The sequence below is a fragment of the Herpailurus yagouaroundi genome, unplaced genomic scaffold (genome assembly GCF_014898765.1).
Source record: "Herpailurus yagouaroundi ecotype Mexico unplaced genomic scaffold, PumYag 67641, whole genome shotgun sequence".
NCBI classification, from domain to species: Eukaryota; Metazoa; Chordata; class Mammalia; order Carnivora; family Felidae; genus Herpailurus; species Herpailurus yagouaroundi.
This window is the reverse complement of record NW_024420442.1, coordinates 3309555-3331405: the sequence shown is the minus strand read 5'-3', so window position 1 is coordinate 3331405 and position 21851 is coordinate 3309555. Positions and strand designations below refer to the sequence as shown.

The 21851-nt window shown below is 40.7% G+C and overlaps 1 protein-coding gene across 5 annotated transcripts in view; it reads left to right on the top strand.

Moving 5' to 3' along the window:
• NKAP (NFKB activating protein) overlaps window positions 1-21851 on the top strand; it is a 53182-nt gene that overhangs the window by 3152 nt on the left and 28179 nt on the right. For 3 of the 5 annotated variants that reach the window (XM_040468022.1, XM_040468024.1, XM_040468025.1), the window contains exons 2-8: window positions 1322-1402; window positions 12708-12778; window positions 12957-13100; window positions 15248-15311; window positions 17593-17702; window positions 18010-18085; window positions 19515-19664. In XM_040468022.1, the coding sequence (XP_040323956.1) occupies window positions 1322-1402; window positions 12708-12778; window positions 12957-13100; window positions 15248-15311; window positions 17593-17702; window positions 18010-18085; window positions 19515-19664 (696 nt within the window). The remainder of the gene's footprint in view (window positions 1-1321; window positions 1403-12707; window positions 12779-12956; window positions 13101-15247; window positions 15312-17592; window positions 17703-18009; window positions 18086-19514; window positions 19665-21851) is intronic. The other 2 variants (XM_040468023.1, XM_040468026.1) reach the window with 1 other exon arrangement.

Sequence of the window (21851 nt, the reverse complement as noted above, 5' to 3'; positions counted from 1 at the left end):
AATCGGAAACAGGCTCCAGGCTCTGAGCCATCAGCCCAGAGCCTGACGCGGGGCTCGAACTCACGGACCGCGAGATCGTGACCTGGCTGAAGTCGGACGCTTAACCGACTGCGCCACCCAGGCGCCCCAGGAGATGAATAATTTATCTTAAGAGTACAGATGAAGCTGGTGGCAGTGGGGATGAGAACTTGACTGCTCCTACAGCGTGTCATTCTTCCCCCTGTATGCATATATTCCAAGTTAGGTTATATATGACCCTTTTAATTTTTTTTTTAACGTTTATTCATTTCTGAGAGACAGAGTGAGCAGAGGAGGAGCAGAGACAGAGGGAGACACAGAATCCGAAGCAGGCCCCAGGCTCTGAGCTGACAGCACAGAGCCCGGTGCGGGGTTCAAACTCACTGACCGTGAGATCATGACTGAGCTGAAGTTGGATGCCCAACCGACTGAGCCACCCATGCGCCCCTAAGTATGACCCTTTTAGGCTGTTTCTTCAAAAGGGAAACCTGAGTCTAATTCTGCATGATTATAATACCTTTTCCCCTGAATAAAGATGTAAAAACTAGTATAGTCAAGCAATCAAATCAATTTATTTTGTAAAAGTTTGTTTTTTGTCTTTTTTAACAAATGGAGTCACAAGCAGCTAAACTTTGAGGAATTGAGCCTTAGTTTTTTGGGTTTGTTTGTTTATGAGCAAAACTAAAAGGAACCACAGCATAAAAATTTTTTCATGTCCTCCAAGAGTAGATGGAGGATATATCCCTTTTCCAAAAAGGAACTAAAGGGAAAATAGAGAAAACAAACCCCGTATCGCATTGAGGACAGTTTTAGTCAAAATAAAACTTTTCTTTCACTTTCAGAGCTCTCTTTGTTTTCTACTTCTAATGCTTCATTTTTATTTTCTTTATTAATTCCTGAGTTTCTGAACATGGGTTTGATTAAATCAAAAGTAGACACTGCTCTTTACTCTCATAAATGTGTATAAACAAAGAAGTTATTTCCAAATAGAAAACTGTTTGTGCCACTATTGCAGAAGATGAAATGAGCAGTTAGGAGCTGTGTCATACATGAGGTAGAACAGATGCACTTGACAGTCTTTTAGGCTGTCTGGCCTGGACTCTCAGGCTCTCTATAGTCTGTACCATTTAATAGTACTGTCGAGAACATGAGATCATAAATGTTGAGTTTACACTTAATTTATTAATTTAAATTTTAAAACGTAAAGGGAAAATAGAACTTAACTGGACCCCTTTGAATTGATTATCGATTTAGGTGACAGTTTGGCCATGGAGTTAATAATTTGTATGCCTGTATCTTCTAGGAGATTAAGTGAGAGAGAGAGGATTGGAGAATTGGGAGCTCCTGAAGTATGGGGACTTTCTCCAAAGAATCCAGAACCAGAGTAAGTGACTTGAAAATATACTTTTAAACTGTAACATTTGTTTAAATCCAGAGACTATTGTAAAAATTTTTGTTAAGTGAAGAACTTTAAGTATAGCTCACATTTTTCATCTTGTGATTTATGCTATTCTACCCCTTAACATTTAAAAACATTGAACCTACCTAATGATTAAAATATGTTGTTAGTGGATCTTAACTTATTAATTGTTCTTTTTAAATTGTAATTCATGGGGGTGCTAATTTCCTATTCACAGAAGGGCTCAGTATTAAAACAAATGTGTTTATATCATTTTGAATTATTTTTTCTCAGCCTAACAGCAGATTGCATGTCACATGTTAGCCTTACAAAGGGCTTTAAAAAAAATTTTTTTTTTTTTAGGGGCGCCTGGGTGGCGCAGTCGGTTAAGCGTCCGACTTCAGCCAGGTCACGATCTCGCGGTCCGTGAGTTCGAGCCCCGCGTCGGGCTCTGGGCTGATGGCTCAGAGCCTGGAGCCTGTTTCCGATTCTGTGTCTCCCTCTCTCTCTGCCCCTCCCCCATTCATGCTCTGTCTCTCTCTGTCCCAAAAATAAATAAATGTTGAAAAAAAAATTTTTTTTTTAATCTATTTGTGTATTTATTTATTTATTTTCAAGTTAGTTAGCATACTGTGTAGTCTTGGTTTCAGGAGTAGAACCCGGTGATTCATCACTTGCATATGACACCCAGTGCTCATCCCAACAAGTGCCCTCCTCAATGCCCATCACCCATTTACCCCACCCCCATCAACCCTCAGTTTATTCTCTTCATTTAAGAGCCTCTTATGATTTTCCTCCCTCTCTGTTTTTATCTTACTTTTCTTTCCCTTCCCCTATGATTATCTGTTAAGCTTCTCAAATTCCACTTATGAGTGAAATCATGTGATATCTGTCTTTCTGACTTATTTCGTGTAACATAATACCCTCTAGTTCCATCCATGTTGTTGCAAATGGCAAGATTTCATTCTTTTCCATTGCTAAGTAGTAGTCCATTATATAAATACCACATCTTAATCCATTCATCAGTTGATGGGACATTTGGGCTCTTTCCATAATTTGGCTATTGTTGAAAGTGCTGCTATAAACATTGGGGTGCAAGTGCCCCTTCGATTCAGCACTCCTGTGTCCATTAGATAAATTCCTAGTAGTGCTATTGCTGGGTTGTAGGGTAGTTCTATTTATAATTAAAAAAATCTTTTGAATGTTTATTTTTGAGAGAGAGACAGAGTGTGAGTGGGGGGGGGGGGGACAGAGAGAGAGGGAGACACAGAATCTGAAGCAGGCTCCAGGCTCTGAGCTGTCAGCACAGAGCCCGACGTGGGGCTTGAACCCACGAATCATGAGGTCATGACCTGAGCTGAAGTCGGACGCTTAACCCGCTGAGCCACGCAGGCCCCCCTCTATTTGTAATTTTTTAAAGAACCTCCACACTGTTTTTGAAAGTGGCTGCACACCAGTCTGCATTCCCACCAGCAGTGCAAGAGGGTTCCCCTTTCATCACATCCTCACCAGCATCTGTTGTTTCCTGAGTTGTTACCTTTAGCCATTCTGACAGGTGTGAGGTGATATCTCCCTGTGGTTTTGATTTGTATTTCCCTGATGATGAGTGATGTTGAGCATCTTTTCATTTAATGTCTGTTTGCCATCTGGATGTCTTCTTTGGAAAAATGTTCATGTCTTCTGCCCGTTTCTTCACTGGATTATTTATTTTTCGGGTGTTGAGTTTGATAAGTTCTTTATAGATTTTAGATACTACCCTTTATCCAATATGTCATTTGCAAATATCTTCTCCTATTCCATCAGATTGCCTTTTAGTTTAGTTGATTGTCCTTTGCTGAGCAGAAGTTTTTTATCTTGATGTGGTCCCAGTATTTCATTTCTGCTTTTATTTCCCTTGCCTTCTGTGACATGTCAAGTAAGAAGTTGCTGTGGCCGAGGTCAAAGAGGTGCTGCCTGTTTTCTCCTGTAGGATTTTGATGGTTTCCTGTCTCACATTTAGGTCTTTCATCCGTTTTGAATTTATTTTGGTGTATGGTGTAAGAAAAGTGGTCCAGTTTCATTCTTCTGCATGTTGCTGTCCAGTTCTCCCGGCACCATTTGCTGAAGAGACTGTCTTTTTCCAGTTGGATACTCTTTTCTGCTTTGTTGTTTATCTGTCCTTCTCTTCTGAATGACAGCCTTGCTGGATGAAGGATTCTTGGCGCATATTTTTCCTGTTCATCACATTGAATATTTCCTGCAACTCCCTTACGACCTGCCAAATCTCCATGGACAGGTCGGCTACTACCCTTATGTGTCTACCCTTGTAGGTTAAGGCCTGTTTGTCCCTAACTGCTTTCAGAATTCTCTAACTTTGTATTTTGCCAGATTGTCTATGATACGTCATGGTGTTGACCTGTTTTTGTTGATTTTGAAGGGCGTTCTCTGTGCCTCTTGGACTTGGATGCCTGTTCCCTTCCCCAGATTAGGGAAGTTCTCAGTTGTAATTTGTGCAATAAACCTTCTGCCCCTTTCTCTCACTCTTTTTCTTCTGGAACTCCTATGATAAGGATACTGTTTTGTTTTATGGAATCATTTAGCTCTCTAATTCTCCCCTTCATGATCTAGTAATTTCCTTTCCCTCTTTTTTTAGCTTCATCATTTTCTGTAATTTTATCTTCTTTTTCACCTATATTCTCCTCTACTCCTTCCATCCTCCATGTCACTGTATCTGGCTTCTTTTGCATCTCATGTATAGCATTTCTTAATTCATTATAACTATTTGTTAGGTCTTTGATCTCTGCAGCAAGAGATTCTCTGCTGTCTTCTATGTTTTTTCAAGCCCAGCTATTAGTCTTAAGACTGTGATTCTAAATTCTTGTTCACATGTATTTTTTATATATGTTTTACAATTCTCTGGCTGTGATTTCTTCCTGAATTTTTTTTTGAGGAGGATTCTTCTGTTTTGCCATTTTGGCTAAGTTTCTGTCTTTTGCATGTTTTTAATAGCTCGTTATGTGGAAGAACTACTATATTAAAAAGGGGGTCATACACTGTCCAGGGCCTGGCACTTCACGAAGTGTTATGGAGTGTGTTGTGTGCACTCTGTTGTGTATTTCGCTGCTCTGTCCCACTGGTCAGTCCTCTGCAAAGCTCCTCCTTGCTTGTAGTGGTGGAATGTTTGGACTTTCCACCGGGTGTGTTTTCATTTGTTCATTGAAGTAACCCTGAAAAAAAAGGAAAGGGGGGGAAGCCTGATCCCATTCAAAGAGAAGAATGAAAAGGGAAAAAAACCAAGCAAAGGAAAAAAACTATAAGGCTAAATCCTGAGAAAGAGAAAGGAAATTAAAGAAGAGATAGAAAAGGTGTAGAAAGAATAGAGTGAAAATGCCGGATTAAACAAACAGAACAAAAAAGTGTGTGTGTGTGTGTGTGTGTGTGTGTGTGTGTGTGTGTGTGTGTATAAAATAAGAATTGACCAAAAACAAATCAGAAACTATGAGCCTGATTCCAAAAGAAAAAAAGGAGAGGGTAGAAGGAAAAAAAGAGAAGAAAAGAACAAACAGACAAAAACAGACAAAAAAACAGTCGTCTTGTTGGTGCCTGGGACCAGTGGCTATGATGGCCTGGAAGAGAGGCCCTCTGGTTCACCCAGTGTCAGTGTTCCTCCAGTAGATAAGCAGTCACCAGACACAGAGGGGTGGGGTTTGGTGTAAGCGGGTCTCGCCTCCCCTGGGGGCCGTTGTGCTGCTCCCTGAAGCCCCAGCGTGTTGGTGTCGGGGAGAAAAATGGTGACACCCCAGTCTCTCCTCCTCAGACCCGGTGTCTCGAACCACGCTGTTCAGGCAGCCCTCACAGAGCAGCGCGGGCGGTCAGTTTGTCCTGCTCCACAGTCTCCCGCTCCTCCCAGGCGCTCGGCTGCGATTCAAAACCCGATGTCTTGAAGAATCCCGCGCCGCACGGTCCCTGTTCTGGTGTAGTGCCACTCAGCCCTGCCAGTAAAACGCCTTTGGCTGGCGCCTGCCGGGTCTTTTGCTCTTAGGGAGGCAATAAACCCTCTTCTCACGGTACTCGAGGAAGGGGACTGTTCTCTCCCGGTGCTCCCCTGGGATGGCCACAGCGCTTCAAGGCCAGCTCCTTCCCCTCCAGGTGCGTGCACACGGCTCCGGCTTCACTCCGGAAAAAGTCGGGCACTTTTGAAACCTCTGAGTTTCAGCTCCTCAGCCTGTTTGCAGAATAGAAACTGGCACTCGCCGTATTCTCATTCCCGAGTCCATGGTCCGGAGAGGTTTCACAGCCCCTCTCTCTTTCTCTCCCTTTTGTCTCTCCACAGAAGGGGTTCCCTCCCCTCCATGCCTGTGCCATTTTGTCTCCCCCAATTCACATACACGCACCTTGATCCTGCCAAGCTGTCTCTCTCCACCCGTGGAGAGCCTTCTGCCACTCCACAGATTGATTTCCTGGGTGTTCCAAGTGATCTGATCTCAATACAGCTGTGTTTGAAGGATGAAGAAAATCCCGGTCCCCCTGCTTCTCCCTCAGTGTATTTATTTATTTTTTTAGAGAGAGAGTGAGCAGCAGATGGGCAGAGAGAGAGAGAGAAAGAACCCCAAGCAGGTTCTGCACTGGCTGCGCAGAGCCTGATGTGGGGCTCGAACTCACCAACCAGGAGCTCATGACCTGAGCCGAAATCAAGAGTTGTACACTAAACTTACTGAGTCACCCAGGTGCCCTAAAAGGGATTTTTTTAAATGTTTGTTTATGGGGGGGGGCAGAGAGAGAGAGAGAGAGAGAGAGAGAATCCCAAGCAGACTCTGTGCTGTCAGTGCAGAGCCCACCATGGGGCTCAAACTCCTTTAACTGTGAGTTCAGGACCTGAGCCAAAATCAAGAATTGGATGCTTAACCCACTGAGCCACCCAACTGCCCACAAAGAAATTTTTTTTGAGGTACAATTGACAAACAACATGGATGGTGGAGTCTTTAGAGTTTTCTGTATGTAATATGTCTTTTGCAAATAGTGACAGTTTTACTTCTTCTTTACCAGTTTGGATGCCTTTTATTTCTTTTTCTTGTCCTCTGGCTAGGACTTCCAGTATTATGTTGAATAAAAGTGGTGGGAGTAGGCATCCTTGTCTTGCTCTTGATCTTAGAGTGAAGCTTTCAGCTTTTTCACTGTCGAGTATGAGGTTAGATGTGGGTTTGTCATATCTGGCCTTTCTTAATTTGAGGTATTTTTTCTCTATATCCACTTTGCTGAGAGTTTGTATCTTATTTGGATGTTGAATTTTGTCAGATGGTGTTTCAGCATCTATTGAAATGATCATATGATTTTTATCCTTTATTTTGTTAATGTGGTATATCCACATTGATTTCTGGTTATTGAATTATCCTTGCAATTCTGGAATAATTCCTACTTGAGTGTGGTGTATGATCTTTTTAATGTAGTATAAAATTTGGTTTCCTAATATTTTGTTGCAGACTTTTGCATCTATATATACATGCATCAGTGATATTGGCTTCTAATTTTTTTTGTTTGTGGTGTCTTTGGCTTTGGTATCAGGTAATGCTGGCCTTGTAGTAAGTCGGTGAGTGAGTGAGTTTGTTCTTCAGTTTTTTAGAATTAAGAAGGATAGGTATTATCTCATTAAATAACTGGTAGAATTTACCCGTGAAGCCATTTGGTCCTGGAGTTTCTTTTGTTGAAAGTTTTTTTATTAATGATTCAATTTCATTAGTAGTAATCAGTCTGTATTGTAATCTTCCTCATTTGGACAATTGTTATATTTCTAGAAATTTATCTGTTTCTTCTAGTTTGTTCCCTTTGTTGGCATGTAATTGTTCTTAGTAGTGTCATGATTATTTTTGTATGTCTGTAGTATTGGTTGTAACTTACTCTCTCATTTCTTATTTTATTTATATGGGCACTCCCTTTTCTTCATCCTGAGTCTGGCTAAAGGTTTTATCAATTTTATCTTTTCAAAGAACCAACTCTTAGGTTCAGTGGTATTTTCTCTTGTTTTTTGGGGGGATCTATGTTTCATTTATTTTTACTCTGATCTTTTTTAAAAAAATGCTTATTTATTTATTTTGAGAGAGAGAGAGAGCATGCGCACACACGTGTGTGCTTTCACTTGGGGGAGAGGCAGAGAGAGAGAATCCCAAGCAGGCTCTGTGACAGGGCTCAATATCCTAAATCATGAGATCATGACCTGAGCCAAAATCAAGAGTCAGATGCTTAACCGACTGACCTTTATTATTTCCTTCCTTCTACTAACCTTGGGCTTTGTTCTTTTTCTAGTTCCTTTAGGTGTAAGATTAGATTGTTTATTTGATATTTTTCTTGGTTCTTGAGTTGGGCCTGTATCACTATAACCTTCTCTCTTAGAACTCCTTTTGCTGCATCCCATAGATTTTGTACTGTTGAGTTTCCATTTTTAATTTCCTCTTTGATTTCTTCATTGATCCATTGGTTGTTTAATTCCAAGTTGTTTTGCCTTTATGTGTTTGTGTATTTCCAGCCTTTTTTTTTTTTAAGTGTATTTATTTTTGAGAGAGAGAGAGTGCGCAAGCAAGGGGAGGGGCAGACAGAGGGTAACAGAGGATCTGAAACAGGCTCTGCGCTGACAACAGATTGCCCGGTGTGGGGCTCAAACTCATGAACTGCAAGATCATGATCTAAGCTGAAGTCGGACATTTAACCGACGGAGCCACCCTGGTACCCCTCCAGCTTTCTTCTTATAATTGATTTCTAATTTCATACTGTTGTGTTCCGAAAAGATGCTTGATATGATTTCAGTCTTTTTAAAATTATCAAGATTTGTCTTGTGGCCTAACATGGGATCAATCCTGGAGACTGTTCCATGTGCACTTGAAAAGAATCTGTTTTCTGCTGTTTTTGGATAGGATATTCTGTATATATATGTTAAGTCCATGTAGTCTAATGTGTTATTCAAGGCCACTGTTTCCTTATTGATTTTCTGTCTGAATGATTTATCCAGTGATGTGAGCGGGGTGTGAAGGTCCCCTACTATTATTCTATTACTGTCAGTTTCTCCCTTCACGTCCATTAATACTTGGTTTATGTATTTAGGTGCTTCTATGTTGGGTACATGGATATTTACAAGTTTTATGTCTTCTTGTTGGATCGATCCCTTTATCATTATGTAATGTCCTTCTTTGTCTCTTTTTATTGAATTTGTTTTCCAGTCTATTTTGTCTGATATACCTATTGCTACCCCAGCTTGTTGTTGTTGCCATTTGTGTGGAATATCTTTTTCCATCCCTTCACTTTCAGTCTGTATGTCTCTGAAGTGAGTCTCTTGTAGGCAGCATCTCCTGTTTTTTTAAATCTATTCAGCCACCCTATGTATTTTAATTGGAGCATTTAATAAATTTACATTTAATGTAATTATTGATAGGTATGGACTTATTGCCATTTTGTTGACTTTTTCCTGATTATTTTTGTAGCTCTTCTCTGTTCCTTTCTTCTCTTGCTCTCTTCCTTTCTTTTTCTCTTGATCTCTTCCCTTGAGATTTGGTGACTTTCCTTAGTGTTATGTTTGTATTCTTTCATTGGTTGTGCATCTGTTTTAGGTATTTGGTCGGTGGTTACCATGAGGTTCATATATAATGTCTTAGGTATATAGTAATCTATTTTAAGTTGATGCCCACTTAAGTTCAAATGCATTCTAAAAGAATTACATCCCTCCCCCGCAAATATTTATGTTTTGATATCATATTTTACATCTCATTATTTTGTTTCCATTGACTAATTATTGTAGGTCTAGCTGATTTTACTACTTTTGTCTTTTAACCTTCATACTAGCTATGTAGGTGGTTGATCCACTACCTTTAATATGTTTACCTTTACCAATGAGGTTTTTCCTTTCATAATTTTCTTACTTCTAGTTATGATTTACTGTTCTACTTAAAGAAGTCCCATTAACATTTCTTGTAAGGCTGGTTTGGTATTGATGAGCTCCTTTAGCTTTTGCTTGTCTGGGAAACTCCTTATTTTTCCTTCACTTCTGAGCAAGAACCTTGCTGAGTAGAGTAATCTTGGCTGTAAGTTTTTTCCTTTCAGCACTTTGAACATATCATGCCATTCTCTTCTGATCTATAAAGTTTCTACTGAAACCAGCTAATGGGCTTACGGTTCTTATGGTTCTTTGGTATATAACTGGTTGTTTTCCTTTTGCTACTTTTAAGATTCTCTCTTTATCTCGAACTGTTGACACTGACTATAACGTGTCTTGGTGTAAGTCTCTTTGGATTCATCTTTTCTTTTTTTTAATGTATTAACATTTTTTAATGTTTATTTATTTTGAGAGAGAGGGGGGCAGAGGGGCAGAGAGAGAAAATCCCAAGCAGGCTCCATGCCCTCAGCACAGAGCCTGATGCAGGGCTTGAACCCACAAACCATGAGATCATGGCCTGAGCCAAAATCAAGAGTTGGACACTTAACCAACTGAGCCACCCAGGCATCCCTTTTTTTTTTTTTAATGTTTATTTATTTATTTTGAGGGGTGGCAGAGAGAGAGAGAGAGAATCCCAAGCAGAGCCTGACAGGGGGCTTGATCTCACAACTGTGAAATCAGGACCTGAGCTGATATCAATAGGCGTGGGGTGCCTGGGTAGCTCAGTCGGTGAAGTGTCAGACTCTGGGTTTCAGCTCAAGTCATGATCTCATGGTTCATGAGTTCGAGCCCCGCATCAGGCTCTGCACTGACAGCACAGAGTCTGCTTGAGATTCTCTCTCTCCCCCTTCTGCCCCTCCCCGCTTATGCTGTGTCTGTCTCTCTCAAACAAGTAAATAAACTTTTAAAAAATGAAGTTTATTTATTTTGATAGAGTGAGAAAGAGCAGGAGAGGGGCAGAGAGAGGGAGAGACAGAAACCCAAGCAGACTCCACGCTACCAGCAAGGAACCTGATGTAGGGCTCAGACCCATAAATCGTGAGATTGTGACCTGAGCGAGATCAAGAATCAGACACCCAACTGACTAAGCTACCCAAGCGCTCCCAAAGGTTTTTGTTTAATGTTTATGTTTGAGGAGGAAGAGGGACAGAGAGAGAGGGGACAGAGGATCCAACAAAGCAGGCCCTATGCTGACAGCAGACAGCCCGATGTAGGGCTTGAACTCGTGAACCATGTGATCATGACCCAAGCCAAATTCAGATGCTTAACTGACTAAGCCACCTAGGCTCCCCCCAGTATTTTATTTTTAAGAAATGTTTACACCCAGGGGCACCTGGGTGGCTCAGTCGGTTAAGCATCTGACTTCGGCTCAGGTCATGATCTTGTGGTTCATGAGTTCAAGCCCCACGTCAGGCTCTGTGCTGACAGCTCAGAGCCTGGAGCCTGTTTCAGATTCTGTTTCTCCCTCTCACTCTGCCCCTCCCCCACTCACGCTTTGTCTCTGTGTCTCTCAAAAATGAATAAGTGTTTAAAAAATTTAAAAAAAAAAAGAAAGAAAAAAGAAATGTTTACACCCAGCATGGGGCTCAAACTTACAATGGCGAGATCAAAACTCTCATGGTCAACCAGCTGAGCCAGCCAGGTGCCCCTAGTTAGTTTTCTTGTATTAAATAGTACCTGGGAGCACCTAGGTGGCTCAGTTGGTTGAGTGTCTGACTTTGGCTCAGGTCATGATCTCACAGTTCATGAGTTCAACCCCCTTGTTGGGCTTGCTGCTGTCAGCACAGAGCCCACTCCAGATCCTCTGTTCCCCTCTCTCTGCCCCTTCCCTGCTTGCATGTGTGCACTCCCTCTCTCTCTCTCTCAAAAATAAAATTAAGATTAATACAATATCTGAAGGCCTAATTATTTTTTTCCTTATTTTTTTCCCCTTTGGTGCTGTTCATGAGGTTCTTCTTCCCTCTCCTCTATCTGTGTCTACTTTGAGTTGAAACAATGTGTTTGACAGGTAAACTTGTATCCTGTGACAGTGATAGCATTATTATCTGAAACTTGTTCTTATAGATACCTTGGAAAATGGTCAAAGAATCTGAACTGAAAGAATGAGTTGGAAAGAACCCTAAAAATAATTTTCCAGGCAATACCTAAATTATTCCAGATGTGATCTTCAGATTAAAAGGTTATATGATAGGGGCACCTGGGTAGCTCATTTGGTTAAGCATATGACTCTTGAGTTTGGCTCAGGTCATGATCTCACAGTTCGTGGGATTGAGCCCCAAGTCAGGCTCTGCACTGACAGTGTGGAGCCTGCTTGGGATCCTCTCTCTCTCTCTCTCTCTCTCTCTCTCTCTCTCTCTGCCCCTCCCATGCTCTCATGCTCTCTCTTTATATGTCTGTCACTCTCTCAAAATAAATAAACTTAAAAAAATTTTTTTTAATGTTTTTTATTTATTTTTGAGACAGAGAGAGACAGAGCATGAGCAAGGGAGGGGCAGAGAGAGAGGGAGACACAGAATCCCAAGCAGGCTCCAGGCTCTGAGCTGTCAGCACAGAGCCCGATGTGGGGCTCAAACTCACGGAGTGTGAGATCATGACCTGAGCTGAACTCGGACGCTTAACTGACTGAGCCACCCAAGTGCCCCAAATAAAACTTTTTTAAAAAGATTATATGGTATGAAAACTTCTCTTCTAAACTATTATAGAATTTTAATATATTCATTTTCGGAATTATCTACAATAGAATTAAATCTCTGTATCTTGTAGTGTGTTAGGTTCTAATTGCTCTGGGGAGACAGAACAGTTGCTGTTCTACCATATGTCCTTTATACACTGAGATTAAAATCATGAAGTCTTCCTTTAGCCTTCCTGTCTCTAGTTTTTTCCATCTTTCCTTATGGTTCCATACATTTGCCCTGTGATTTCTTCTGAAAATATACATCGTACATATTGCTTTCAGTTTGAATAGTGTTTTGTAAACTCTAAAGCATTGTGCAAATGTAAGTTATTATTATATTATTTTGAATGTGATAGACCCTCAAACTATACCCTTACCAAGTTATTTCAGTGTTTGCTTTTAATGGTTCTTGGACAATCAGTGTCATCACTGAAAATTTTTTTTTATTTCTTATTTTGACAGAGAGAGAGATAGAGAGTGAGCAGGATAGGGTCAGAGAGGGAGAGAGAGAGAATCTCAAACAGGCTCCCTGTTGTTAGCACAGAGCCCGATGCGGACTCAAACTCATGAACTGTGAGATCATGATCTGAACCGAAATCAAGAGTCAGACGCTTAATGGACTAAGCCACCCAGGCACCCCCAAAATTTTTAATTCCATATTTTTATATTCCTCATTTTATCACTTTTCTGATTCTTGTAACCATCTTCTTTAAATTCAGCTCTGATGAACACACACCAGTAGAGGATGATGAGCCAAAGAAAAGCACTACTTCAGCTTCTACTTCAGAAGGTATTTTTAAAATACAGAGCTTTTTAATTGAGAAGTTGAAAAAAGTGTTTATAAATAGCTGAATATACTTCACTTTTACTCAAATTGCCTATCATTTGTTCTTTATCAGTATTTCAAATACAATAAAACTGATAATCATAATATTTAGAAGTTAATTTTATGTCCGTGTTTTATATAGAAGAAAAGAAGAAGAAGAAGAAGAGGAAGTCTAGTCATTCAAAAGAAAGGTCCAAGAAAAAGAGAAAGAAAAAATCATCTAAAAGAAAACGCAAGAAGTATTCTGACAGCGACAGTGACTCTGACTCTGAAACGGACTCCAGTGGTAAGAAGGCCGGCATCGCTCTGCGAGGCTGGCTTCACGACTCATTCTACTTAGAATTTATTTCCGAAGAAGGTTCTTAAACGCGATAACGGCAGCCAAGAGTTGTGGAACGCTCGCTGCCTCCGTGCCAGGCACCCTGCCAAGCGCTCGGTGTTCGTTGTCGCTGCTTGCCCCTCGCGGTAACTGTAGAATGTGTCCTAGAGCCGGGGACGCGGGGCCCAGAGCAGCTGGTAAGCGCGGCACTCAGGGTCGCACAGCTGGGATTCAAGCCTGAGCAGCGTGGCTCCCGACTGGCTGTGTGTGGCTGCACAAGGCGTGTGGCAGCGAACCGGGGCGAGGTTGGGCTGGGAGACGTGTGGCAGCGAGCAAGCCATAGGGCCGCGTCGGCCCCGAGGAGCGGCCCTTGTGTGTCATCCTCACGCTCGGTGGGCACCTCGGTGCCGTTGTCAAAAAGGCACATCATAGGGGCGCCTGGGGGGCTCAGTCGGTTAAGTGTCTGACTTCGGCTCAGGTCATGATCTCGCGGTTCGTGAGTTCAAGCCCCGCGTCAGGCTCTGGGCTGACCGCTCAGAGCCTGGAGCCCGCTTTAGATTCTGTGTCTCCCTCTGTCTGCCCCTCCACTGCTTGCACTCTGTCTCTCGCATTGTCTCAAAAATAAATAAACATTAAAAAATATATATTTTAAAAAAAAAAACAAAAAGGCACATCATAGGGGCGCCTGGGGGGCTCAGTCGGTTAAGCGTCTGACTTCGGCCCAGGTCATGATCTCGCGGTTCGTGAGTTCGAGCCCCGCATCGGGCTCTGCGCTAATAGCTCGGAGCCCGGAGCCTGCTTCAGATTCCGTGTCTCCTTCTCTCTCTGCCCCTCCTCCGCTCACACTCCATCTCTCTCTCTCTGTCTCTCAAAAATAAATAAACATTAAACAAATTAAAAATAAATAAATAAATAAAAAGGCACATCATAAAGGACCCTTTCGGGCCAGCAGCTGGTTTATGGAAGACACCCCCTGTGGGGTGGTGCCTCTCAAAAAGCCACCTTTTTGTGCCCTCTCCTGGCTGATGATTGACAGAGGGTGCCACCTCTGGGGACACATGACATGAAGGTGTCTTTTCCTCTGATGTCACCTGGGTTTCCTGGCCCCCGTTGTCACTTTCCTTCCTCACTGCTGGAAGAGCGAACTTCCTTAGAGCACAAGTGTGAGCGTGTCTGTCCCCTACTTACAATCCTTCAGTGGCTCTCTGTGGCCTTCAGGGTAACGTTTGGACCCTGCTGGCTCCCTGTCTAATCACACGTGCCCTGTCACTCTTGCAGCGTCCTCTGTAGCCTGAGACGTGCTTTCCGTCTCCTCAGTAGTCCGTGTTCTTTCTCTCGCTTCTGTTACTTGGTACAGAAGTCCATCTGCCTGTGATGCCAGTCTCTCCCTGCGTGCGGCGTGCCTTCCTCACTTGAACAGCGGGCATGCAGTGCTTTTGTAGTAAAACTGACTTTAAAAAGAACTAGCTTGGGGCATCTGGGAGGCTCAGTCGGTTGAGTGTCCGACTTTGGCTCAGGTCATGATCTCGCGGTTTGTGAGTTTGAGCCCCATATTGGGCTCTCTGCTGTCAGTACGGAGCCTGCTTTGGATCCTCTGTCTTCCTCTCTCTGCGCCTCCTCTGCTTGCCCTTTTTCTCTCTCAAAAAATAAATAAACGTTAAAAAAAAAAACGGTGCGACACCCGGGTGGCTCAGTCGGTTAAGCTTCTGACTTCGGCTCAAGTCATGATCTCACAGTTCGTGGGATTAGTATTTTGACATTTGCTTTAAATATCATCTTTTTTGTTGAGATATTCAAAGTAAAGTAGAAATATCATACTGCCACCCTAAAAATTTCTGTGTACATCTCTAAAAAATGACATTTTCCTACTTATCACCATACTATTATCTCTCACAGTGAAGTTAATAATAACACCTCTATCACTGAAGGCTTAGTATGACTTTAATTCCTGTGTCCCTGGTGCCTAACACATATTTTGATCAGTAGCAATAAATTTTTGAATTGATAAATTTCTCTGTAACAGCAAATAGGGCAGCAGTAGGATATTTAATCAAAATTACTAGGGTTTTAGAGTTAAGTTTTTGTTTTTAATTAAAATGTGCTTTAATTTGCAGATGAAGATACAAAAAGAAGAGGAAAGAAAGCCAAGAAAAAGGAAAAGAAGAAGAAACACAGATCGTCAGTTTTTCTCTTCAATTTTTATCATGGAAAAGTTAAAATATATATAAAATTACATAAAGTTATAAGTAAATAATGATAAATAAAATAGTATAATGATACCCTGTATAATCATCACCTAGCTGAACAATTTCAACTCTTTGGCAATCTCCACTGCCCACCCCCCATTATTTCAGAACCAATCCCAGATGTCATTTTGTCCATAATCTAGCATGTTTCTCTAAAAGATAGAGAAAATCATAACTGCAGAGCTGTTATCATGCCTAAGAAATTTAGCAATAATTCCTCAATTCTCAGCAGATTTTTATTACAGTGTATTCAAATCTGGGTCTAAATAATGCCCATAAGGGCACCTGGGTGGCTCAGTCGGTTAAGCATCCACCTTCAGCTCAGGTCATGATCTCGTAGCTGGTGGGTTAAGCTCCGTGTCAGGCTCTGTTGACAGCTCAGAGCCTGGAACCTGCTTCAGATTCTGTCTCTCTGCTGCTCCCCCGCTCATGCACTCGCTCACACTCTCTCTCTCTTTCTCTCAAATATAAAATAAAAAAATAGAAAATAAATAAATAAATGCATGATGCCCATAAATTGTGATTATTGATATGTCTCTTATACCTCTTTAAATCAATTGATTCCCCTTCCATTTTTGTTTTGCTGTTTACTTTTTTTTTTTTAATTTTTTTTTTTCAACGTTTATTTATTTTTGGGACAGAGAGAGACAGAGCATGAACGGGGGAGGGGCAGAGAGAGAGGAAGACACAGAATTGGAAACAGGCTCCAGGCTCCGAGCCATCAGCCCAGAGCCTGACGCGGGGCTCGAACTCACGGACCGCGAGATCGTGACCTGGCTGAAGTCGGACGCTTAACCGACTGCGCCACCCAGGCGCCCCGCTGTTTACTTTTTAAAAAACCAAATCATTTACCTGTAGAGTTTCCTATAGTATGGGTTTTGCTGATTGTACTTTTAAGTATTTATTTTGAGAGAGAGAGCACAAACACAAGCCTGGGAGGGAGCAAGAGAATCCCAAGCAGGCTCCAAGCTCAGTTTGGATGGAGCCTGACATGGGGCTTGATCTCACAAACCATGAGATCATGACTTGAGCCGAGATTAAGAGTTGGACACTTGACCAACTGAGCCACCCAGGTGCCCCTGATTCTGTTTCTTAAAATTCTTCTTATTTTTAAAGACTTTATTTTTAAGTAATTTCTATAGCCAGTGTGGGGCTCAAACTCACGACCCTGAGATCAAGAGTCACATGCTTCATTGACTGAGCCAGCCAGACACCCCTGATTATATTTTTAATTGTATGCTTTGTAACATGTTCTCTGTCCTCTGTATTTCATATATTTTGATAGTAAGGTCTAGAGACTTGATAAGGTTCAGATTTGAGTCTTTGGCACACATACTTCATAGATGGTGCATACTTCATCAGGAGGCAGATAATGTCTGATTGTCTCTTTTTGTCCTATTAATAGCCATGGATGGTCATTGCCTAGATCCCTTATTTCATTAGGGATTGCAAAGTGGTGATAGTATAATTCTGGCTTTCTTAGGTAGAATAATTTTATAAGAGAAATCAACCCTCATCAACTATTTGGTTGCCCTGAAGTAGTTTGTATAGTAAAGGCAAGATAATTACTTTTTTAAAAAACTTTTTTTGTTTTATGAATTTTCAAAATAATGATTTGGACTTTTTTAGTATCATTATGAACCCAAGGATTCAGACATATCTGACGTATTTTAATCCATTACACTTCAAATTATTGATGCTCAAATTGGTAAGAGCTGGTTTTTAAACCGCTTTATTTGTTGTCTTTCTACAACATGAGAACTGTATTTCATTGTTCCCTTGAGGGATCTTTTTTATAGTGAAACATGATTTGGTTAAAGAAGTTAAGATTTTTTAATTAAAATTCTCTAAAAATTTTAATGAGCTGAAAATGTAAATATTTTTATCAGTCTTTCATTGCCTTAAAAAATGAGATTCCCGGGGCGCCTGGGTGGCGCAGTCGGTTAAGCGGCCGACTTCAGCCAGGTCACGATCTCGCGGTCCGGGAGTTCGAGCCCCGCGTCGGGCTCTGGGCTGATGGCTCAGAGCCTGGAGCCTGTTTCCGATTCTGTGTCTCCCTCTCTCTCTGCCCCTCCCCCGTTCATGCTCTGTCTCTCTCTGTCCCAAAAATAAAATAAATAAACGTTGAAAAAAAAAAATTTAAAAAAAAAAAATGAGATTCCCTTTAATGTGGGGCTATTAATTGTATTTGTATAAAATTATAATCATTACAGGAAGAAATATAAGAAAAAGAAGTCTAAGAAGAATAGAAAAGATTCCAGTGATTCAAGCTCTAAAGATTCCCAAGAAGAGTTTCTGGAGAATCCCTGGAAGGATCGATCAAGTAGGTTCTTCTGGTAGAGTTTGACTCAGAACAGATAAAAAAACATTAAATTAACATGGGGTGCCTGGATGGCTCAGTCGTGATCTCACATTTGTGAGATCGAATCCCATGTCAGTCAGTCGTGAGATCGAGCCCTGTGTTGGGCTGCTCCATGCCCAACATGATTAAGATTCTCTCCCTGTCTTTCTACCCCTTCCCTGCTCATGCACACATGCGTTCTCTCTCTCTCCAAAAAAAAACAAAAAAAAACATTAAATTAACTGATTAGTCAAAATGTGAATCTGTTTCTGAACATCTTTTCCTGCAGAGCCTGAAGAACCCTCAGACTTAATTGGCCCAGAGGCTCCGAAAACACTTGCCTCTCAGGATGATAAACCTTTGAAGTAAGTAACTGTGTACTTAAAATAACTAAAGTCCCTTCATCAAAGTATGGCCCTGACTTACCTTTCCAACCCTATCACCCTCTACTCCTTTATTTACACCCCAGGTTCCAAGTGAGCGGAACTAAAACTTCCTGCATTTACTGTGCACTTTCCCGTGTCCTGCCTTGTTTACCTTATGCTTCCCCCAACATGCCTTCCCTTTTTTTCCCAGCCCTAGTTTCTTTACTACTTCCAATTTCTTCCTGTCAAAATCCTTACCATCTTTTAAAACCCCTTTCAAAAGGAGGGATCATGTGCTGATTCCCAGTACCTTCCCTCCACAAGTAGATGTGATTCCTACCCTTCTTTAACCCTTTCGTCCTCAAAGTATTTTCTGTTTCTTTTGTGTGTTGTTTCATGTGTTCTACCTTGTATTGCAGTTATGTCCTTGTTGGGATGTAAATTCCACAAGAACAGAAATTATTTTTGTATTCTAAGCTTTGAGTTTAATTATGTATTTAAGATGCAGTCAATGACTTGAATGAAGGGATGGTAGTTTTTATTTTATTTTATTATTTTTTTAATATATCAAATTTATTGTCAAACTGGTTTGCATACAACACCCAGTGCTCATCCCAAAAGGTGCCCTCCTCAATACCCATCACCCACCCTCCCCTCTCTCCCACCCCCCATCAACCCTCAGTTTGTTCTCAGTGTTTTTTTTTTTTGTTTTTTTTTTTAAATTTTTTTTTTCAACGTTTATTTATTTTTGGGATAGAGAGAGACAGAGCATGAATGGGGGAGGGGCAGAGAGAGAAGGAGACACAGAATCGGAAACAGGCTCCAGGCTCCGAGCCATCAGCCCAGAGCCTGACGCGGGGCTCGAACTCCCGGACCGCGAGATCGTGACCTGGCTGAAGTCGGACGCTTAACCGACTGCGCCACCCAGGCGCCCCTGTTCTCAGTTTTTAAGAGTCTCTTATGCTTTGGCTCTCTCCGGGATGGTAGTTTTTAAAGTCCCCTCAAATAAAAGTTAATAGATAATAGTTACTGGATAGCATTATTACTGGTTATAAGCCTAAAAAGTATGTTAATTTGAGATATTTCTTTTTTTTTTCTTCAAAGGGAAAGAAGGGGAAAGGAATTAGCTGGGGGCAGAAGCTGTAAAGGCAGTGCTTATAGACATAAATTGATCCATAATTGTAAACCATGAATCTGTACTCACTCATTTCAGTTCTTTTGTTCTTCCAAAGCATGTCTTTATTTCTGGGTTAGTTATGTAGGTCAGAGTGCAATGTTCACTAATTAAAGTAATTCACATTGGGCTTCCCAGCCTGCTGCTGCCCAGCGACTGTTATTTTTGTGCTGTTTTCTGAGAGATGTTTTTGTGTTCTCTTTAGATGATGAGTTTTTTATAATGAACTTTTCTGAATTCTGAATTACTTTGTAGCTATGGCCATGCACTGTTGCCTGGTGAGGGTGCAGCTATGGCTGAATACGTAAAAGCTGGGAAACGTATCCCAAGAAGAGGTGAAATTGGCTTGACAAGTGAAGAAATTGCATCATTCGAATGCTCGGGTTATGTAATGAGTGGTAGCAGGTAAGTTATTGGCATCGAGGTCAGTTTCCATGGTTAGATCTTTTCCTTTCTCACTATCATAATTGTATTTTGGTAATTGATTTTCATTAAGTGATCATTCCTAATGAAAAGTAGAGTATACATTTTGGTTTAATACTGGTTTTATTTGGTTTACATAAACCGTTTTGGTTTAATACTGGTTTTATTTGGTTTATATAGTACTGGTTTTACTGGTTTATTGGTATAAACATGGTTGTCTAAAGTTGCAACTATGTGTGCAACTCAGCCTCAAAATCAGCTCTCTCTCCAACTTCAAAGAATCAGTCTTTCCAGTGTCCTTTCCTAGTTTGTATTTTGGTACGGATAGTTTTGTTTTCTAGAGGATATAGTTAATTCAGTCACTTAACACTGCTCCATGAAGAATGTGGCGTTCTGGTAGGAGGAAATCATTTTCGTGAGACAGTGTTTCCTGTTTTCTGAGTTTGCCTCTAGTTCTCTGTAGAGTCAGAGGATGTGGAGTCTCTAATTCTCTGTGGACTCTGAGAATGAAGAGCAGAAAACGATTATGACAGACATCAGGTTCAGCATAGGGAAATGAAAATAAAATTATGGAAGAAAAAGCAAAGTACGAAGAAGAATGATTAGAGTGAACTAACAGGGCATCAGTACCAAGATCAACCTGAATTTCGGATTTTTAAAAACTTTATAAACTTTTAAAAATAGTTAAATATTTTAAAATAAAGTTGGAGGCAAATATTTGCAGAACACCTGAAGCTACTCCAGAATCTTGGAATTCTGAGGACTAGCACAGTAAGACAGAAAGAAATGAGTCATAAGCATTGGAAAGGAGGATATAACTGTCATTTTTTGTGAATGATATGACTTTTTTTTCCATAGAAAATCCTTAAGAATCCAGATGATTCTAAATAATAGGAGGGTTTAATAAATGGTCCAATGTAAGGTTAATACATAAAAATGAATTGCATTTCTATGTACCAGGAAACAATTAGAGAATGTAATTAAATAAAAAGAAACCAACATTATAATAGTATCAGAGAATATTAAGGATTTAGGAATAAATGTTAACAAAAGATGTCTAAGACAGCTATAGAGAAAACTATAAAACATTATTAAGAGACATTAAAGAGGAAGGCATTATATAAAGTTGTCAGTTCTTCCCAAACTGATCTGTAGATTCAGTACAGTTCTAGTCAAAATCACAACAGAGTTTTATGTGAAACTTCATGTTTTATAAGTTAGACTAGAGGGCTGAGAATAGCCCAGTCACCTTTGAAGAAGCAGAACAGGAAGATAAGATGTGCCATCCCAGATATGAGGACTTAAGAAATTTATAGAACTTTAGAAAGCACAGGGGAACAAATGAATTGTTCAGTGGAATAAAATACAGAGCCCAGAGGCAGAGCCATACATGTGTGGAACTTAAGTTATATGAAAGAGATGGTATGTCAAATCATTGGGGAAAGAAAGAACTGTCAGTAAATGGAGCAGGAGAAAAATGGTTATCCGTTTGGAAAAAGATGAAAGTAGAACCCTGCATCACCATATTTAAAAATCAGTGCAGGGGCGCCTGGGTGGCTCAGTTTGCTGAGCGTCCGACTCTTGCTTTCAGCTCAGGTCATGATCTCACGGTTTGCGGGATGTAGCCCCGTGTCAGCTTTGTGCTGACAGCATGGAGCATGCTTGGGTTCTCTCTTACCCTCCCTCCCTCCCTATCTCTCTCTCTCTCTCTCTCTCTCTCTCTCTCTCTCTCTCTCTCTCAAAAATAAATAAATAAACTTTTTAAAAAGTGCAGCTAAAGGACTTAAATGTCAAAACAACTTTTAACACTCTTAGTATAAAATATGAGTAGATATCTAATAGATCTCGGGGTGGGAAAGTGTTTCTTAAACATAAAATAAAATAGCGATAAATTTGCCTAGGTTAAAAGTAACAACTTTTGTTCATCAAAAGACACCACTTAAGGAAAAAGACAAGTTTCAAGCTGGGACAAGATCTTACAACTGATAGTATTGAGGATATTTAAATACCTATAAACAACCCAAAAGAAAAATGGGAAAATGACACAAACAAGCATTTGTTAGAAGAAGAAAAATATATGGCTTACACATACATAAAAAGGTGTTCATTATCATTGGAAATAGACATCAAGAACATACCGAAATCCCATTTTACATCTATTTGATAGAC